The sequence below is a fragment of the Cebus imitator genome, unplaced genomic scaffold, assembly GCF_001604975.1.
Source record: "Cebus imitator isolate Cc_AM_T3 unplaced genomic scaffold, Cebus_imitator-1.0 Scaffold802, whole genome shotgun sequence".
Taxonomy (NCBI): domain Eukaryota; kingdom Metazoa; phylum Chordata; class Mammalia; order Primates; family Cebidae; genus Cebus; species Cebus imitator.
The window spans coordinates 220466-236410 of NW_016108117.1; the positions used below are offsets into that span (position 1 = coordinate 220466).

At 57.0% G+C, this 15945-nt stretch overlaps 1 protein-coding gene across 7 annotated transcripts in view; it reads left to right on the top strand.

Moving 5' to 3' along the window:
* The first annotated feature begins 9926 nt into the window (after positions 1-9926).
* The window catches only part of PTPN7 (protein tyrosine phosphatase non-receptor type 7), a 15983-nt gene continuing 9964 nt past the window's right edge, over positions 9927-15945 (top strand). Inside the window, exons 1-4 of one of the 7 annotated variants that reach the window (XM_037735417.1) lie at positions 9927-10126; positions 12003-12176; positions 13418-13601; positions 13901-13985. In XM_037735417.1, the coding sequence (XP_037591345.1) occupies positions 12055-12176; positions 13418-13601; positions 13901-13985 (391 nt within the window). In that variant the 5' untranslated portion in view covers positions 9927-10126; positions 12003-12054. Of the gene's footprint in view, positions 10127-10215; positions 10934-11818; positions 12177-13417; positions 13602-13900; positions 13986-15945 lie in introns of those variants that run through there. The other 6 variants (XM_017520109.2, XM_017520108.2, XM_017520107.2 and 3 more) reach the window with 6 other exon arrangements.

A 15945-nucleotide genomic window follows, 5' to 3' on the forward strand; every position in this document is an offset into this window, starting at 1 on the left:
TCTTGCTCTGTCACCCAGGCTGGAGCGCAGTAGCGCAATCTCGACTCACTGCAACCTCCACCTCCTGGGTTCAAGTGATTCTCTTGCCTCAGCCTCCTGAGTAGCTGGGACTACAGGTGCCTGCCACCACACCCAGCTAATTTTTGTAGTTTTAGTAGAGACAGGGTTTCACCATGTTGGCCAGGCTGGTCTCGAACTTCTGACCTTGTAAGTTGCCCACCTCAGCCCCCCAAAGTGCTGGGATTACAGGCGTGAGCCATCACACCCAGCCACTTAGAGGAATTTCATATGGTTCAAGCCAATGCATTATGTACATTCTAATTAGAGCATTAACAGGTATTATGATATATAAAATCATATGCTCTCTCTCTCTCTCTCTCTCTCTCTCTCTATATATATATATATATATATATATGCCATCTTGTTTACTTGTCTTCCTAGACTATTCATCATTTTTGGCCTCAGCAACTGGTTTCATACCAAGAAAATGGGAGTCATTCATTAAATATTTGTGGAATGGATGGACAGATGGATGGATGGATGGATGGATGGATGGATGGATGGATAGTGCATAGACAGTGGGTAGATAACCACCCAGATGGAAGGAGGTAGAAATTGCTTGTAAATAGATTCATGAAAGGCCTCATCTTGTACTCATGGCCTTCTGAGTCAAGAATACGGCACGCAGGCCGGCCGCAGTGACTCACGCCTGTAATCCCAGCACTTTGGGAGGCCGAGGTGAGCAGATTGTTTGAGCTCAGGAGTTCCAGACCAGCCTGGCCAACATGGTGAAACTCTGTCTCTACTGAAAAAAAAAAATTAGCCAGGCAAGGTGGTAGGTGCCTGTAAGTCCAGCTACTCGGGAGGCTGAGGCAGCAGAATCACTTGAACCCAGGAGTCGAAGGTCACGGTGAGCCGAGATCCCACCACTGCACTCCAGCCTGGGTGACACAGTGAGATTCTGTTTCAAAAAAATCAAAAGAAGAATATGGCACAGAGAAGTGCAGAGTAGAGGATGCCAGTCCCCAGACCATCATCCTGGGCTGGCCTCCCGTAGGCTGCAGCCAGGAACCCACAGGTACAGGCGTGGCTCCTCTGGACGCTGGAGCTAAGGCTCCCCACCCAGGCCCACACGGACACGGCATAGCACCAGCCGGGCACCAAACTCCTCAGAGTCAGGCTAGAATTGTCCAGGCCCAAGTCAACAAGTCTGCCCAGTGACCTCTGGCTGCCTTCCTGGTGCCAAGCGACCCTGTAGCCTTCCCGCTGTCCTGGTACTGGGGCCCAGCCAGTGGCCAGGTCAGAGGGGCCACCCTGCTGATAACCTCCAGTGACTGTGGTGCCAGGGGACCTGAAGAGAAGGGCAGTTTGGTGAGGGGTCCATATAGGGCCTGCAGCCCTGTGGTGCCCCCTGCCCAGCTCTTATGAGCCTCTCCCCTGCTCTGACCTCTGTCCCCTGGCAAGGCCTTCCAGCTGCAGGGCCAGGGGACACAGTGGCTGGCACTCACTTGTGTGGTCCGTGAAGCTCTGGGTGATGATTCCCAGAGATGGGGCAATTTTCACATGGTAGTGGGCCCCAGGCACCTGCTCATAGAAGGTGATGTGAGTGGTACCAGGTGGCACAGAGATGTTTCCAATGAGGCCCAGGTACCCGCACCCTCAGTGTAGAGCAAGGCCCGCCTCCCAGGCTTGGCACCACTGCCTTCTCTGGGCTGCGGAATTTGGAGGTGAGACAGGCCCTGGAGACTGAGGCCCCACCTGCCTCTAGAGGCAGATGCCCCTGGGCAGGTCCCCATCAGCCGGGACTCACCATCCAGCCAGGCACTGGCCTGAGCCCAGGTATCATAGGGCCCTACTAAGACCTTTAGCTCCAGAGCATAGTGCCCAGTGGGCAGGGACCCTGGCAATGTGGCATTGAGGGCCTCAGGGACCAGAGTGATGTTCTTCTCCACTGACCCACTTAACCTCAGAGGAAGCCATCCCGGGCACCTGGCCCTACCTTCCAGCTTGCCCAGAGCTTGGCGGGCAGGGGAGTCAATACCAGGTGGAGGGGGGCAGAGGGATCTGTGGAGAAAAGAAAGAAATGTGTGCAGGAAGACCTAAACAGCAGAGGGGAGGAAGCCCACTGGTTCTGTGCGGCTTCTCTATGCACCAGCCATGCCTTGTCCCAGTGTGAGCAGCCATCACTGGCCACCACATCCTGGATGAACACCAGGATCTGGCTGCTACCATCTAGCTGTGGACAATAACAGAAATAAATGCATCAAGTGATCAAATGTGCACCTGCCAGCGTGGTTCTGCCTACTACATGTGGAAACTAACACAGAGAGAAGGTAAACAACGTGTCCAGAGACACACAGCTAGTGGGTGGCAGAAACAAAACTCAGAACGCAGGCAGGCTGCTTTGTCTGCCCTTAACCATGGCACAATGGGGCTTCTCTAAGTAAAAACTCAGTGAAGTTGTGACCAAGCCAACACAGGCATTCAACCCAAGTTCAGGTCGGCTCTGATGGGGAGAATATGACTTCCATAGGGCTGTTCTGATGATTCAGTGAAACAATACACAGAAAGTGCTTAGCACAGAGTCCAGCATGCAGAAGAGTTCAGCTGATAACTATCACCACCATCATCTCCTCAGATAGGTGCCCACCACCAGCCAACTCAGGAGTGCTCCCTCTGAGCCTCCAAAACACCCTCTCCCCTGCCAGTTGTATCCTGGCTACCTGACCCATGAAGAACAGCTGGGAAGTCTCGGCTGTGTCTCCTTTACCCCCAGGCACTCACAGGTCCACTCTGTGGCACTGGGCCCCGCTGCCCAATGGGGCCCAGCAGCAGCACTGAGCATCAGCTCATGGAAGGGTGCCCGGAGATAGGTGAAGGAAGGTGTGGGGAGACTCCTCGTCTGACTATTGCAGTCAGGGTGGTGCCATCTAGGAGGTCTGTGAGCACCAAGTGGAGCCCGCAGCCCTCTTGGAGCCATTCCAGGAGGCTTGCCAGGCACTGGTGCCCAGGGTATGCAGTACCAGGTGATCTGGAGACACAGGGGCTAGAGGACAGATGGAGAGAACAAAGTCAGGCTCTAGAAAGGCTCTGGGAGCAGGATGCTGGCATGGATGCTGGCACCAGGAGCACAGAAGCCCAGGCACATTGGAACACTGCTGCCTATGAGGCTCTGGACTCTCCACCACTCCCAGACTGGCTGCCACCCTGGGCCTTGCCCAAGTGCCCACCTTACCTGTTTACTAGTGGAGGCTGATTTTTGCTTGGAGGTTGCCAGCCCAGGTGGTCACTTCCAGAATATACTCACTACCTGGTAAGAGATTGCCCAAATTGCAGGACAGGGTGCCAGGGGCATGGAGATACCATGTGCCCATGTCTGGGATTGTAGGTGGGATAGGAGAAGGTGGTGGCCATCCTGCTCCTCAGGGACATCACTCCATGAGGCCTCCAGGCTGGATGGGCTCCCGGGGCTGTAGAGCTGCAGTCCATGGACAGCTGAGGGGGCTGCATCAGAGGGAGAGAGAGACGCCAAGGTCAGGGGCACCAGGGCATCACCCTTCTGCTTGTAGTCCTCCTAAATGGGCCACTGAACTAGACACACTCTACAGAGAAGCTGCCCTCCCTGCCAGCACTCCAGGGCAGCCGCCTCCTGGCCAACCTCAGGCAACGCCCCTGCCCCTTCAGCCTACAGGCCTCAGACCACTGTAGGTAGTGAGGGTGATGGTGACATTCTGCCTACAGGGTCGCAGGCCAGTCACTTCCAGCTGGTAGTGACTCCCTGGCACCAGATTCTAGAACTCAAATCTGGATGCGTGAGTGTGGACCTGGAGCTGCTGCCCTTTGAGAGAGCCAAGGGGGCTCAGATGCATGAGGCGGAGGGCATGGGTGAACCCGCCTGGCTCCGGGGCTGCCCAGCTCAGAAAGAGGCTAGTAGGTCTCCCCTGGATGGTGACATTCACTGTCAGTGGTGGGCCTGGGGAAAAGGAGGGGCTTTCAGAACCCACTAACAGCCTTTCTGCCCTACAGAAGAAGGGAAGGCCAAAAAAAAAAAAAAAAAAAAAAAAAAAAAAAAAGGCAGGGTAGAGGCAGGGTCTGGTGTGGAAAAATTTGCCCTACACCCCCGACTCTTCACCCCCAGAACTCCCTCCCCTGCTGAAGACACCCACCTCCACTCTCCCTGCGTGGACTCCCTTCCAGGGAGGGGCATGCTTCTTCCTGCAGGAGGAAAGTGGGCAGAAACCGGGGAGATGGACAGAGGCCTCCAGGAAGGCTACTGGAATGGGCGGGCAGGGCCAGGATCCGAGAGAAGGCTCTGCTGCCATGTCTGACAGCCCCACTCACGGCCAAGGGGCATCTCCCAGAGGCATGCCCACTGCACATCTGTTCTCCAGGCAGGCTGAGCAATCTGTCCTCACTTGCTGTGCCGCATGCTGGCCCCGGTGGAAAGGGAGTGGCCTCTCCTCCCTAATGCAGACCAGCTGTGGTGCCTGTGGAGTGGTGGGAGGCCTAGATGTGCCCTGGAGAGCGGGGACCCCACCCGCTCGCCTGCCCACCATGCCCACCTTATCTCTGCCAAAAATCCCCAGAGTCAGAGCAGGGCGGCGAACAGGACTGGGGGCCTCATTCCAATATCTGCAGAGTAAAGTTGGGAGTCAGCAAGGTGGGGAGCCAGTGTCCCTGGCCCTCTTTGCCCCGCTGGCTGGCAGGCAAGCAGGCGGGCGGGCATGGGTGGGAAGGGCAGAGCTTCAAGCAGAAGCAGGCAGCAGGCAGCAAAAACAAGGGCCTGCCTCTCAGCCCCAGAGCCTGAGCCCCCATCTCTCCAGCCTTGGCAAGGCTCTTGAAGGGAGAGAAGTGGACACTGGCTCTGGGCCCAGAAGGTGGAAGGGGACTGTGACCCTCAGGCTGCAGATGGGCCCACCTCTTCCCGATGCCTCCCTACCTCTACCCTACTCCCAGCCGTCAGCTCTCCAGGGAGGAAAGTGTCCTGTGCTCTTGGGGAAGACCAAGAGGAGAGGTGGCTTTGCAAATGAACACATTTGCAGCTGGCTCTCCCATCCCTGGCCCTGGAGGAGGGGTGCAGCGTCTGCTGTCAGCGGGTGCGAGATGGACAGTGTTGCCGTGGGGGTGTGTATGGTCCTGGTGACCCCATGTGGATGCATGTTCCTGTGTCCTGGGTGGATGGCCAGCTGAGTGTGTGTCTCCTTTTCTATATCCATGTGGCGCCATGCTCTTGGGGACAGAAGCACATCCTTTGGCCCCTGAGTCACAGCAATTGTAGATCTAGAGCCTACCTGGCCCTTGGGCCTCCTCCAGTCCCAGCTCACCACTGCCAGATGAGGAAGCTGATAACCAGGGAGGGGAAGAGCCCACGTATGTGAGCAAAAAAGCTGGACTTGAACCTGGGGGCTTCAGACTCCATAGAGCAGAGATGGTGGACCCTGCTCCAAATCTCCCAAATTGGGGTCCTATAAGCTGGGAATTTTCTGAGGAGCAATTCAAGTACCTAGGACTTTTGCTTGCCTTCCCCCACTTCATCTCCTGGATCAGCAACGCCCACCCTGGTTCCCCTGCCCCCTCCCACCCCCCACCTGGCTTTGGGCACTGCAGAAACCCAGGCAAGCCTGGCCTCAAAGATACTGCACTTGAGGCTTTGCTTTACCCCTGACTAGAGCCCGCAAGTCACCTTGAGCTGCTCACCCAGGTGCTTCCACCCACAGACAGCTGAGGATAAGAAGGGAGAACAGTAGAAAAGGCTTTGGGCCCTGGGAGTGAAGCCCAGGACTCGAACAAACTCAGGAAGTGGTGGGGAGGTGGGGGGATGTGTGGAAAACAGACAGGTATAGAAGTCTGAACACCAAGGCAGCCTTGGTGGGAGCTGGATTCTCCTGGGCCTGCCCCAGAGGGAGGACACGCCAGCCTCAGAGACCAGCTCCGCCCGGCTCCCTGCTCAGGCCACAGCCAGGGACTGCTTGCCCCTCCCCCGCTCCACCCAGCCCCAAACCTCAGAGCCGCCCACCCGGCCCCTGGATGGGGCCTGGAAACTCAGCACTGCAGACTCAGGAGATTTTCCAGGCTGTGTGTGCGCCTGCACATATGTGCTCTGTTGAAAGGCGGGGGTGGGGTAGGGGAATGTTGCAACCAGGGAAACTGATGTGAAAAGGAAGAGGTCCCAGGTCCCAGTCTGGGCAAGAGGTGGAGGAAACATCGTACCTTCTCATCCCACCCTCATCCCACCTCATCTGGGGACACCTTACTTTGTTCTTTCTGGTAGCCTTGATCAGCAACCAAAAAGGGGACAGGTGGGGTGGAGGTGCCCTAATTTGGAATCTAAGGAGAAGAGACGCACAGGACACAGGTCTAGGGACAGGCAGGGGGTGTCAGAACCTGCCCAAGAGTCCCCACAAAAGAGAGGCCTGTGGGGCCCAGCACAGACTCCATAGCTAGTCCTGTGGGCAGAGACTTGAGGAGGCACCTGGCCTTAAGAGGCACAGCCGCCAGCCCCCAACCCCGCCTAGGGGACTCAGAGACAGGGCTTCTAGAGGTTCTGAAAAATAAGCAGCAGCCTCCCCAGCCCAAACCTCTCCATTCAGCAAAAGAAAATGTACCACAAGGGCTGTATCTCCTCCCCAGCAACCACCCCCACAGACAAACCCACATCCTCTCCCTAGAGAACCCCTGGGGTTCCCCCCACTACCCTGAAGTCTCAGGGCACCTTACTGATTCCTTCTGGAAAGAGCCAGGCAGGAGGCAGAGGAGGGCAGGGGGCAGGTCCGGAGTCCTGGCTCCCAAATGTGAACTTGGCCTGGCCTCTTCCTACAGCTGCCCAGGGCAACGCTCTTCTGGCCCCTCTCTGCTCTCCCACAGCCTGAAACCAGGCCTTGGGCAGCTCCCACGCTGGATGAAGGTCATCGCCGGGCAGCAAAGAAGCAGGGTGGCTCAGGACAGCCAAGTGACCCACTCCCCCTGCTGCCTATACTATGGGGAAGGTGGCCAGGGAGTGGGGGAAGGCCTAGGTCCCCCTGACCAGGTCATGGGAGAGCAAGGGAGGGGCTGGGTATGTGTGGATTGACACTGTGCGTGTGCATGTGTGCAAACGTGGGCCATGAGCGTGTACACTCCTGTCTGGATGGATGCTTGAGTGGGTGTCCAGGGACAACACAGAGTGGGAGGGAGAGGGGAGCCCTTGGGAAGAAAAGGCCACGTTGTGGAATAGATGTCCATTTGGCTGGCTCTGGGCTTGGAAGAAAGGGAGGGACTCTCTTCTATCCTAAAACCTTCCCGCCAAGGTCCTGAGTTCCAGCCACAGGCAAAGAACCAGGCACTTTCCTAGACCTCCCGGCAGGCTGGCCCTGGCACCCCAGTGCTGAGCAGAGCTGGATTGCTGGTCCTCTCAGCCAGGGGCAAGGAGTATGGGACATTCCCCTTCAACCAAAAGGTGGCAGGAGTTCCTAGGCCCGGCACAGGAGTGCAGCTTTGAGATAGGGGTACAGGTGTCACTGTGGTCAGCCCGGACCCATCCCATGCCCCTAACAGCACTTCCCTGCCCCACTCACCATGTCTCCCCTGCTGTCTCCCTGCCTCCTCCAGGATGGGGCTTCCCAGATCCAGTTCTGTCTCCCCCACACAAACAGGAACAAGCCTGGGCCAGTAAAATTGGGGCAGAACAAGCCGGCTCAGGCTGGCCTAGGATTCTGGGGGTGGGAAGGATGGGGGAGCAGCCACCCCAGATCCTAGTGCTTCTCTAAAGAGGAGCCGAGGAGGGCAGCTAGGAGGGAGCAGAGCAGGTGAAGTGTGCGGGACCCAGGAGTCCTGGCCCCCAGCAGCTGACCCTCTCCCCAAGATCCTCCCCTTGAATTATTAGAGGGTGGTGGCCCTTGCCTCTGGGGGCCAACAGCAGCCCAGCAAGGAGCTCCTTACTCGCTAGGAGCTGGCAAGGAGCAAAGACTTCTGGGAATTCCAGATTTAATGGCCACCTTTCCCTGGGGGGCTCCTGATACTGGGGACAGGGAGCTATGGCTCACAGCCCCGGAACTGGGGGTCACTGGAGGGGGAAACAAGAGAGTCAGGATGTGTGTGGCCAGAGCTCGGGAGGGCTGAGGGCACCCACCACAGCTTCAGATGGTATAAGTCTGACTTCATGATGCCTTGTACCAGCCCGGCCCCAGCCTGGCCTGGTGGCTTAGGATGCCCCTCTCTGTCCTCCCTGGAGTAAACTGCCCTACCCAGGATGCTGGGAGTCCCCCGGGAGTGACTCCTTGAACCTCCTCAGTGCTGGGGTGGAAGAGCCCGGCTTCGGGGAGAAAGTCAGCAGTGAGGAGGAAGACGGAGGCTGGGGAATGGTGAGACCCGTGACCTCCTCACCCTGTGTAGCTCCCAGGCTCCCAGGCCCACTTCCCCAGCCAGCTCCTCCAGCTCCTCGCTCCTCTGGCCTCTGACTCCCGAGCTCTCCATGAACAGAGCACTCCACAAGCTGACAAGGGAGGCACTGCGAACATCCCCCAGGGGAGGGAGGAAGTTGAGGCGGAGACCGAGGCTCAGGGTGGCTCAGCGACTTGGCCAAGGTCACACAGCTAATAAGCTACATTTAGACTCACATGCACAGGTCATTCTGATTTCTGACTATTACTATACTTTCTGGAGTCGAGGGTGGCTAGAACCTAAATCTCAACCCAGGAACACAAATCAATTCGAGTGATGGAAGTTTGAGAGCTGCTGGGACCTTTCGGCCCCAGGGGTGGGAAGGTTCTGGAGGGGAGAGGGAGTCACTCCCAGGAGCCTCCCAGCAGCCCGGATGGGGCAGAGTCCACTCCAGAGAGGGCAGAGAGGAGCGATTCAAGTCACCAGGCCAGGCTGGGGAGGGGCTGGTGCAGGCTGACGACGACAGGCATCGTGTCCCTTCTGAGGCTGCAGTGGGCACCCTCAGCCCTCACGAGCTCTGGCCACACACCTCCATGGATGTCCAGGCATCCCTAAGCACAGGAGAAGAGAGAGTGGGCAGGAGGCAAAGAGTGACTGTCCCCTCCACCCTAGACCCACCCAGAGGGAACGGGGGATCCTTGAGGTCTTGCCTAATGCCCAACCACTGCCCCCACCCCCAACTATCTTGCCCATCTCCTGGCTCGCAGTTTCCTTGCTCCTTGCTCAGAAGCTCAGCTTCCAACTGTCCAGCCACTGCCAGGCCTTGGTCTGTGGGGGAAAGGGGTGGGCTCACAGCCGACAGGGCCTGGACCCTGGAAACTTGGGGCCACTAGGCAGACCTGTGTGGGGAGGGCTTTGCCGCTTCCTCCTCCCACCCCTGTGGTGTCCTAGCTTCCTGTTCTTGATAGCGATCAACACAGGCCCAGAGCCCGGCCCTCTTTCCAACCCCCACCTGCCCCCTGCTGTACCCCCTGGGCCCCTGCTACCCACCAGTGGAAACACTGACTGGTGTAGGGGGTGAGGCAGAGGCCAGTCGCCGGGTCACTGCCTGCAAGCACGGTAGGGGCTCTCAGGTTCCTGTTCCTCTCCACTGTGTCCTGAGCACCGGCGCCAACCCCTTTCCCAGCCCTAATCGGCCTCCTTCTCAGGGAAACCCACCCACTCCGAAGAGGAGCGCAGGTTGCAGGGAAGAAGGCGCCAGGGTCCGCTGGCCATGGAGGGACTCAGAAAAGAGCCAGCCCCTGTCCTCACTGCCAAGAGCAAGGGCAGGTGCTGGGAGGCCTCCTGAGCCTCAGAGGGTCATTCCTGTTCTTCATATCAACCCCTCCCCAGGGGGCCAGCAGAAGGCCAGCCCCTCCCGATCACCCCCTCCAGCGTGCCTACCCCTGTGCCTATGGTACCTCATTTCTTTTTTGCTGTCACCATTTGACAGCTGAATCAGGAAAGTGGGTGGAAGAAAGAGGACGTGGATTGTGCGTGTTGGGGGCCGGGAAGGGAAGGGTGTTTGAAATATTACAAGGTGAAAGGAGGCGTGCAGCGAGCGTGAACCAGCTGGGCTGCCGGCCGGCAAGGAGCCTGCCAAGGCCAGGCAGGGGCAGGGGGCAGAGGAGTCTTGCACTTGGGGGCCACCCCTCAGGTCCCAGGCACCCCAGCAGCGAAGAGGACATGGGAGTCCCCTGCTGTGAGGGCCAGAGACTGTCCGCTGTCTGTAAGTCTTCCAAGCAGATGTCAGGGTTCTGGGAGGAGGCCCGCAGGGGACTGGGGGCCCAGGGAAGCCCCTCAGATTCCCTCCTACAAGTGGACTCTGCTGTCTGCTTCCTCCTGGGCTGGCTACACTCAGGCGTGGGCTGCAGAGAGCTGGGCTGTGGCGCAGGGCATGGAGACGACCTTTTTGGCCTGGCCCCAGGCCTTTCCTTCCCATTGTGAGGCATGGATTCTTGCCTCCTCCTTTTCCCCACCCCAAGTCTGTGCCACATCTGCTCTGGGAAGATGTGGTCTGTGCTTGGCCATGAATTCCCAAGGCTTGAAGCAGCAAGGGCTTTGAGGGAGAGGGCTGTGGGGCAGAGGCAGAGAAGCAGAAATAAGCCTCTGGCCAAGGTCAAGTTGAGCAGAACCTTGGGTTCTTTGTGGGACAGCACAGAGCTGGGGGTCAGACGAGCTGTGCCCAGCAAGTAGGCAGCGGCTAGATGTGAAAAAGACTCAGAGGAGAAACACAGCAGGACGGGAGAGGGTCTGAAAGCCGGGGAAGCAGGATGGTCAGGAAGGCCTAGCCCCTCACCCGTTCCCAGGAAACAGGGCCTTGGGATCCAGAAGGGCACGGGCGGGAGGCACCCGACCCCTGGTGGCAGCGGCAGCAGGCACAGGAGGGCAGCATGCAGCTGGGGTGTGCGTGGGTGGCAGCAAGGAGGGGCGGAGGGAGGAAGCTGGCTTCCTGGAGCCTTCTCAGCCCTCAGAGATAGACTGACAGACAGACAGACAGCTGGCAAGAGGCAGCCTGGGGGCCACAGCTGCTTTAGTAAGTATCTGAAGGGGGACCGGGAGTCCTGTGGCTCTGGGAGTTGCGAACTCCAGGGATATAAGAGGGCATCTGCAGGAGGGAGTGTGGGGGGGCGAGTGGGGAGCTACAAGGCCTGGCTGGGGAATGGGTGCTCACAGCCCTGATGTCCCCAAGACGGGGGTAAGCATGGAAGCCACAGGGAGCTGCAAGGAGAGTGGAGGCTCAAGGCCCCCTTTCTGTTGCCAGAGACCCTCTCTACCACCCACACCTGCGCCGGACCCGTCCTGTCCCCTCACCTCCATCCCTGCCACCTTGCTGACTAATCACCCCGCCACCTCACCCGCTGTGACCCTGGCTCTGGGAGATAGGGACTGCCCCCAAGAGGAGATGGTCCCACCATCTGCATGCCCCCTGTCTTGCCCCAGCTGTCGCCTCACCATGCGCTGTCGCTCAAGGGCTTGGTGAGGCCATTTCCTGTGACGGTTGCAGAGGCGGGAGGCGGGGGATGGGCAGGAGGAGGAAGGAAACACCCCCAGCCTACCTCCCTGGACAGAGACCCCAGAAGCCAGAAACGGACTTAGGAGTGGAACATCAGCAGTTAGGAGAGGACCCTGCCGGGGTCCCGGAGCTGGCCTGCCTGGCTGCCCACCCACCTCCAGCACTGCTGCAGCCGCCATCCCCTGTTGAGGAGAAGGCCCACTGGTTAGCTCCGAGATGGCTTCTGCACGCGTTCTCCCTTCCGTCCTAGAGAACACATGTCTTCCATTTCCTCCCTTGCCCTCTCCACTTGGACCCGCGCAGAGCCCTGTGTGGCCTCTCTCGTCTCTCTCTTCCTCCTTTTGGCTTCTTTCCTATCTTCATCCACAATCTCTACCCTTCGTCTTGCCGTTACTCTAACCCGAGACGGCCTTCTGCCCTGGGTCCCACCAAAGAGGTCCCGTCCTTCCTGTAGTGAACATGAGGCTACCTCTTGGGGAACAGGAGACGCCCCAGTGAAAACGGGGCGCAAAGCCGGCCTGGGCGTGGGAGCCTCCTTCTGGCCAATCAGTCAGGCCAGGGAACAGCAGCGGAGGGCCCTGTCTTTCAGGCAGACCTCATGGCTGAGTGAGCCTCCCCTGGGCCCAGCACCCCACCCCAGCATGGTCCAGGCCCGTGGAGGGAGCTCCACAGCACAGCCGCCGACCGTTTCTTTGGGGGCAGCCATGACCCAGCCTCCGCCTGCCAAAACGCCAGCCAAGAAGCATGTGCGGCTGCAGGAGAGGTGAGCTCTTCCTTGGGGGAGGGGTCTTCCCAGCCCTGAGCCCCATTCCGTTCCTCCCTTCCCTCCACCTGCCCCTCCAGCTCTGACAGCAGAGTCCAGAGGATCCTCAATTGTTGACTCCAGTATGGAAAGGAAACCAGTAGTGCTCATTTGCATGTGTTTTGCATGTCTGGAGCAGAGTTTCTTATCAACCCTGAGCCTGCTCCCTAAATTCCAGGCCAGGCCAGTGGCCTTCTCGGTGCTGGATGCACGTCAGAGCCACGGGGCCTGGCTGGGAGTGGCAAGGGGCAGGCAGCTGGAAGGAGCAGTTGAGTTCAAGGCTGCCCTGTCTGGCTGACACAGGGAGAGGGCTGAGCCCGGCATGGTAGCTCATGCCCAAAATCTCAGCACTTTGAGAGGCTGAGGTGGAAGGATCTCTTGAGTCCAGGAATTGGAGACCAGCCTGGGCTAGGAAGGGGGGAGAAAAAAGGTATACAGCAGGGGCCTGAACCCTAAATTCATTGGGCCTCCATGTTAAAGGAAAGACAAGGAACGGCCCCCTCAGAGGTACCTCATAACAGTAATACTTGTAAGAAAAGCAAGTGTGGTCAGGCACAGTGGCTCATGCCTATAACCAGCACTTTGGGAAGCCAAGGCAGGAGGATCACTTGAGCCCAGGAGTTCAAAACCAAAAAAAGAAAAAAAAATTCTTTTAATGGCCGGGCGCGGTGGCTCAAGCCTGTAATCCCAGCACTTTGGGAGGCCGAGGCGGGTGGATCACGAGGTCAAGAGATCGAGACCATCCTGGTCAACATGGTGAAACCCCGTCTCTACTAAAAAATACAAAAAATTAGCTGGGCATGGTGGCGCATGCCTGTAATTCCAGCTACTCAGGAGGCTGAGGCAGGAGAATTGCCTGAACCCAGGAGACAGAGGTTGCGGTGAGCCGAGATCGCGCCATTGCACTCCAGCCTGGGTAACAAGAGCGAAACTCTGTCTCAAAAAAAAAAAAAAAAAAAAAAAAAAAAAAAAATTCTTTTAAATTAGCCAGGCACAGTAGCATGTGCCTGTGGTCCCAGCTACTCCGGAGGCTTAGGTGGGAGGATCGCTTCGGTTTAGGAGTTTGAGGCTGCTATGAGCCATAACGGTGCCATCACACTCCAGCCTGGGCAACAGAGAGAGACCCTATCCCTAAAAGAAAAGATAAAAAGCGAAGCAAATACGATTGGGTGCTCACTAGGCAGTGTGGGCTGTACCTGCAGGCGGGGCTCCAATGTGGCTCTGATGCTGGATGTCCGGTCCCTGGGAGCCGTAGAACCCATCTGCACCGTGAACACTCCCCGGGAGGTCACTCTGCACTTCCTGCGCACTGCTGGACACCCCCTTACCCGCTGGGCCCTTCAGTGCCAGCCACCCAGCCCCAAGCAGCTGGAAGAAGAATTCTTGGTAAGAAATTGAGGTCCCCTCCGAATTGCTCTGCTCTGTATCAGAGGCAGCCTGCTGGAACCGTTCTCTCACAGGGACCGTGGGCCTGTCTCCTCTCTGGACCCCTCAGGAAAGAGAACTCTAGGGCTGGGGGAGAGGGCTCCCCCTGGGCTTCCCCTTCTACCCCCACCCCATCTAGGCCTACATATTAATATCAAGAAGGAACAGCCAGAGCCCAGTTGATCTAGAAAAGAATAGAAGAGGAGAAAATGAGGCTAGGAAGGGGAGTCAGCTGCTCACTCATTTCCTCCCTCTGCCAGAAGATCCCTTCAAACTTTGTCAGCCCCGAAGACCTGGACATCCCTGGCCATGCCTCCAAGGACCGATACAAGACCATCTTGCCAAGTAAGAACTGCAGCTAGGATGAAGGGAGCTGGGCACAGGCCCTGGGGCTGGAGAACTTCAGAAGGCAAGGCACATGGTTTCAGCCAGGGAAGGATGACCTTACTTGGGGCATCTTCTCTCAGCAGAGAAAGGGGGAAGAAGGAGCAGGAATCACAACAGCAGCAATAATAATGTTTGCAGATGTGCACACTGGGCCAGGCCCTGCTCTCAGTCCTTTATATTCACTAATTTCTCATAACAATCCCATGAAGTTGGCACTGTGATATTATGATGACCATTGTACAAATCTCTGTGCCTTCACACTAAGGCACAGAGAAGTTGAATATCTTACCTAATATATTCAACTTAGCTGATTGCACCAAACCCTCTTCCTCATTTTCCTCTCTCATGGGAAATGCCCAGCCAAGGCTTGCAGTGGAAGAAGGAACACTAGGAGGGCTCCCAGAGAGAGGGTTTTGAGAAAGTCAGATGGAGGAGGCAGGGCAACAGCCAGCAAGAGAGCAGTGGTGGGGGGTGGGGATGGAGGATCCTGGGCTAGGAGGGGCTGACCCTGCAAGCTGACAGACGAGGGACCAGCACCTTCTAGTTTTCAGAGGCAGGCACGAGGCCCCAGAGCCTCTCCCTCCCTCCTCCGCTCCCCCTGCAGGGAAGCTACTCCCAGCTTGAGGCTTTAGCTCTGGAGCACACGAGTCCTGCCTCCTGCTAACCCTCCTGGAGTGCCCTCTGCCTGCAAGGGCGGATCAAGGGGCTATTAGTGCTATTCCAAGCCACGGGGAGGAGTAGCCCTTGTTCTTGGCCTAATTCTAATCAGCACTGCAGCTACCAGAAAAGGGAAAAATCCTTTTGCCTGAGATTCCTGTGGTCCCAGGACACCCTCTGTCCATGATCAGGCTGGTATGAGCAGAGCGAGAGTCTCTTCTCCTCTCCTCACGAGCCGTCTTCTTCATTCATGTTTGGACAAGGATGAAGAAATGAAATTTAGAGAAATCTTCCCTGTTAGAGGCAGAGGTCAAATGCCTCACGGCTGAGTGGGATTTGAGTCCTAGTCACACTTCACGGCTGTATGATATCCGGCAAGTTGCTCATCTGAATCCCGTATTCACCGTTAGAAAACAAATTCTCCTTTCTCTACATCTCTTTTTCCATCCCTATTGGCATAATCTTATTCTAAACCCGTACTGATCTCAAGGTTAGAATCACTATATCTATTAGAATATTATATATTTATTAGGCCAGGTGTGGTGGCTCATGCCTGTAATCCCAGCACTTTGGGAGGCTGAGGTGGGTGAATCACCTGAGGTCAGGAGTTCGAGACCAGCCTGACCAACATGGTGAAACCCCATCTCTACTAAAAATTAAAAAATTAGCTGGGCGTGGTGTTGGGTGCCTGTAATCATAGCTACTTGGGAGGCTGAGGCAGGAGAATTGCTTGAACCTGAGAGGTGGAGGTTGCAGTGAGCCAATATCGTGCCATTGCACTCCAGCCTGGATGACAGAGCAAGACTCAGTCTAAAAAAAAAAAAAAAAAAGATGATTATATCTAACATTCCATCTTCCCATTTGGTCTCTGCTGCTCCATTCCCTTTCGTCTCTAGTCCATCCTATACAGCCCACTCAGTTAACCTTCCCAGGCTGTTCCTTTGATCACGTCACTATCCTGCATAGAAACATTCGATAGCTCCCTACTGTCTGCGTATAAAATACTTCAGTGGGGGCCAAACATGGTGGCTCACACCTGTAATCGCAGCATTTTGGGAGGTCGAGTTGGGAGAATTGCTTGAGGCTAGAAACTTAAGACCAGCCAGGGCAACAAAGTGAAATCATGTCTCTACAAAAAACGTAAATGAGGGCCGGGCGCGGTGGCTCAAGCCTGTAATCCCAGCACTTTGGGAGGCCGAGGCGGGTGGATCACGAGGTCAAGAGATCGAGACCATCCTGGTCAACATGGTGAAACCCCGTC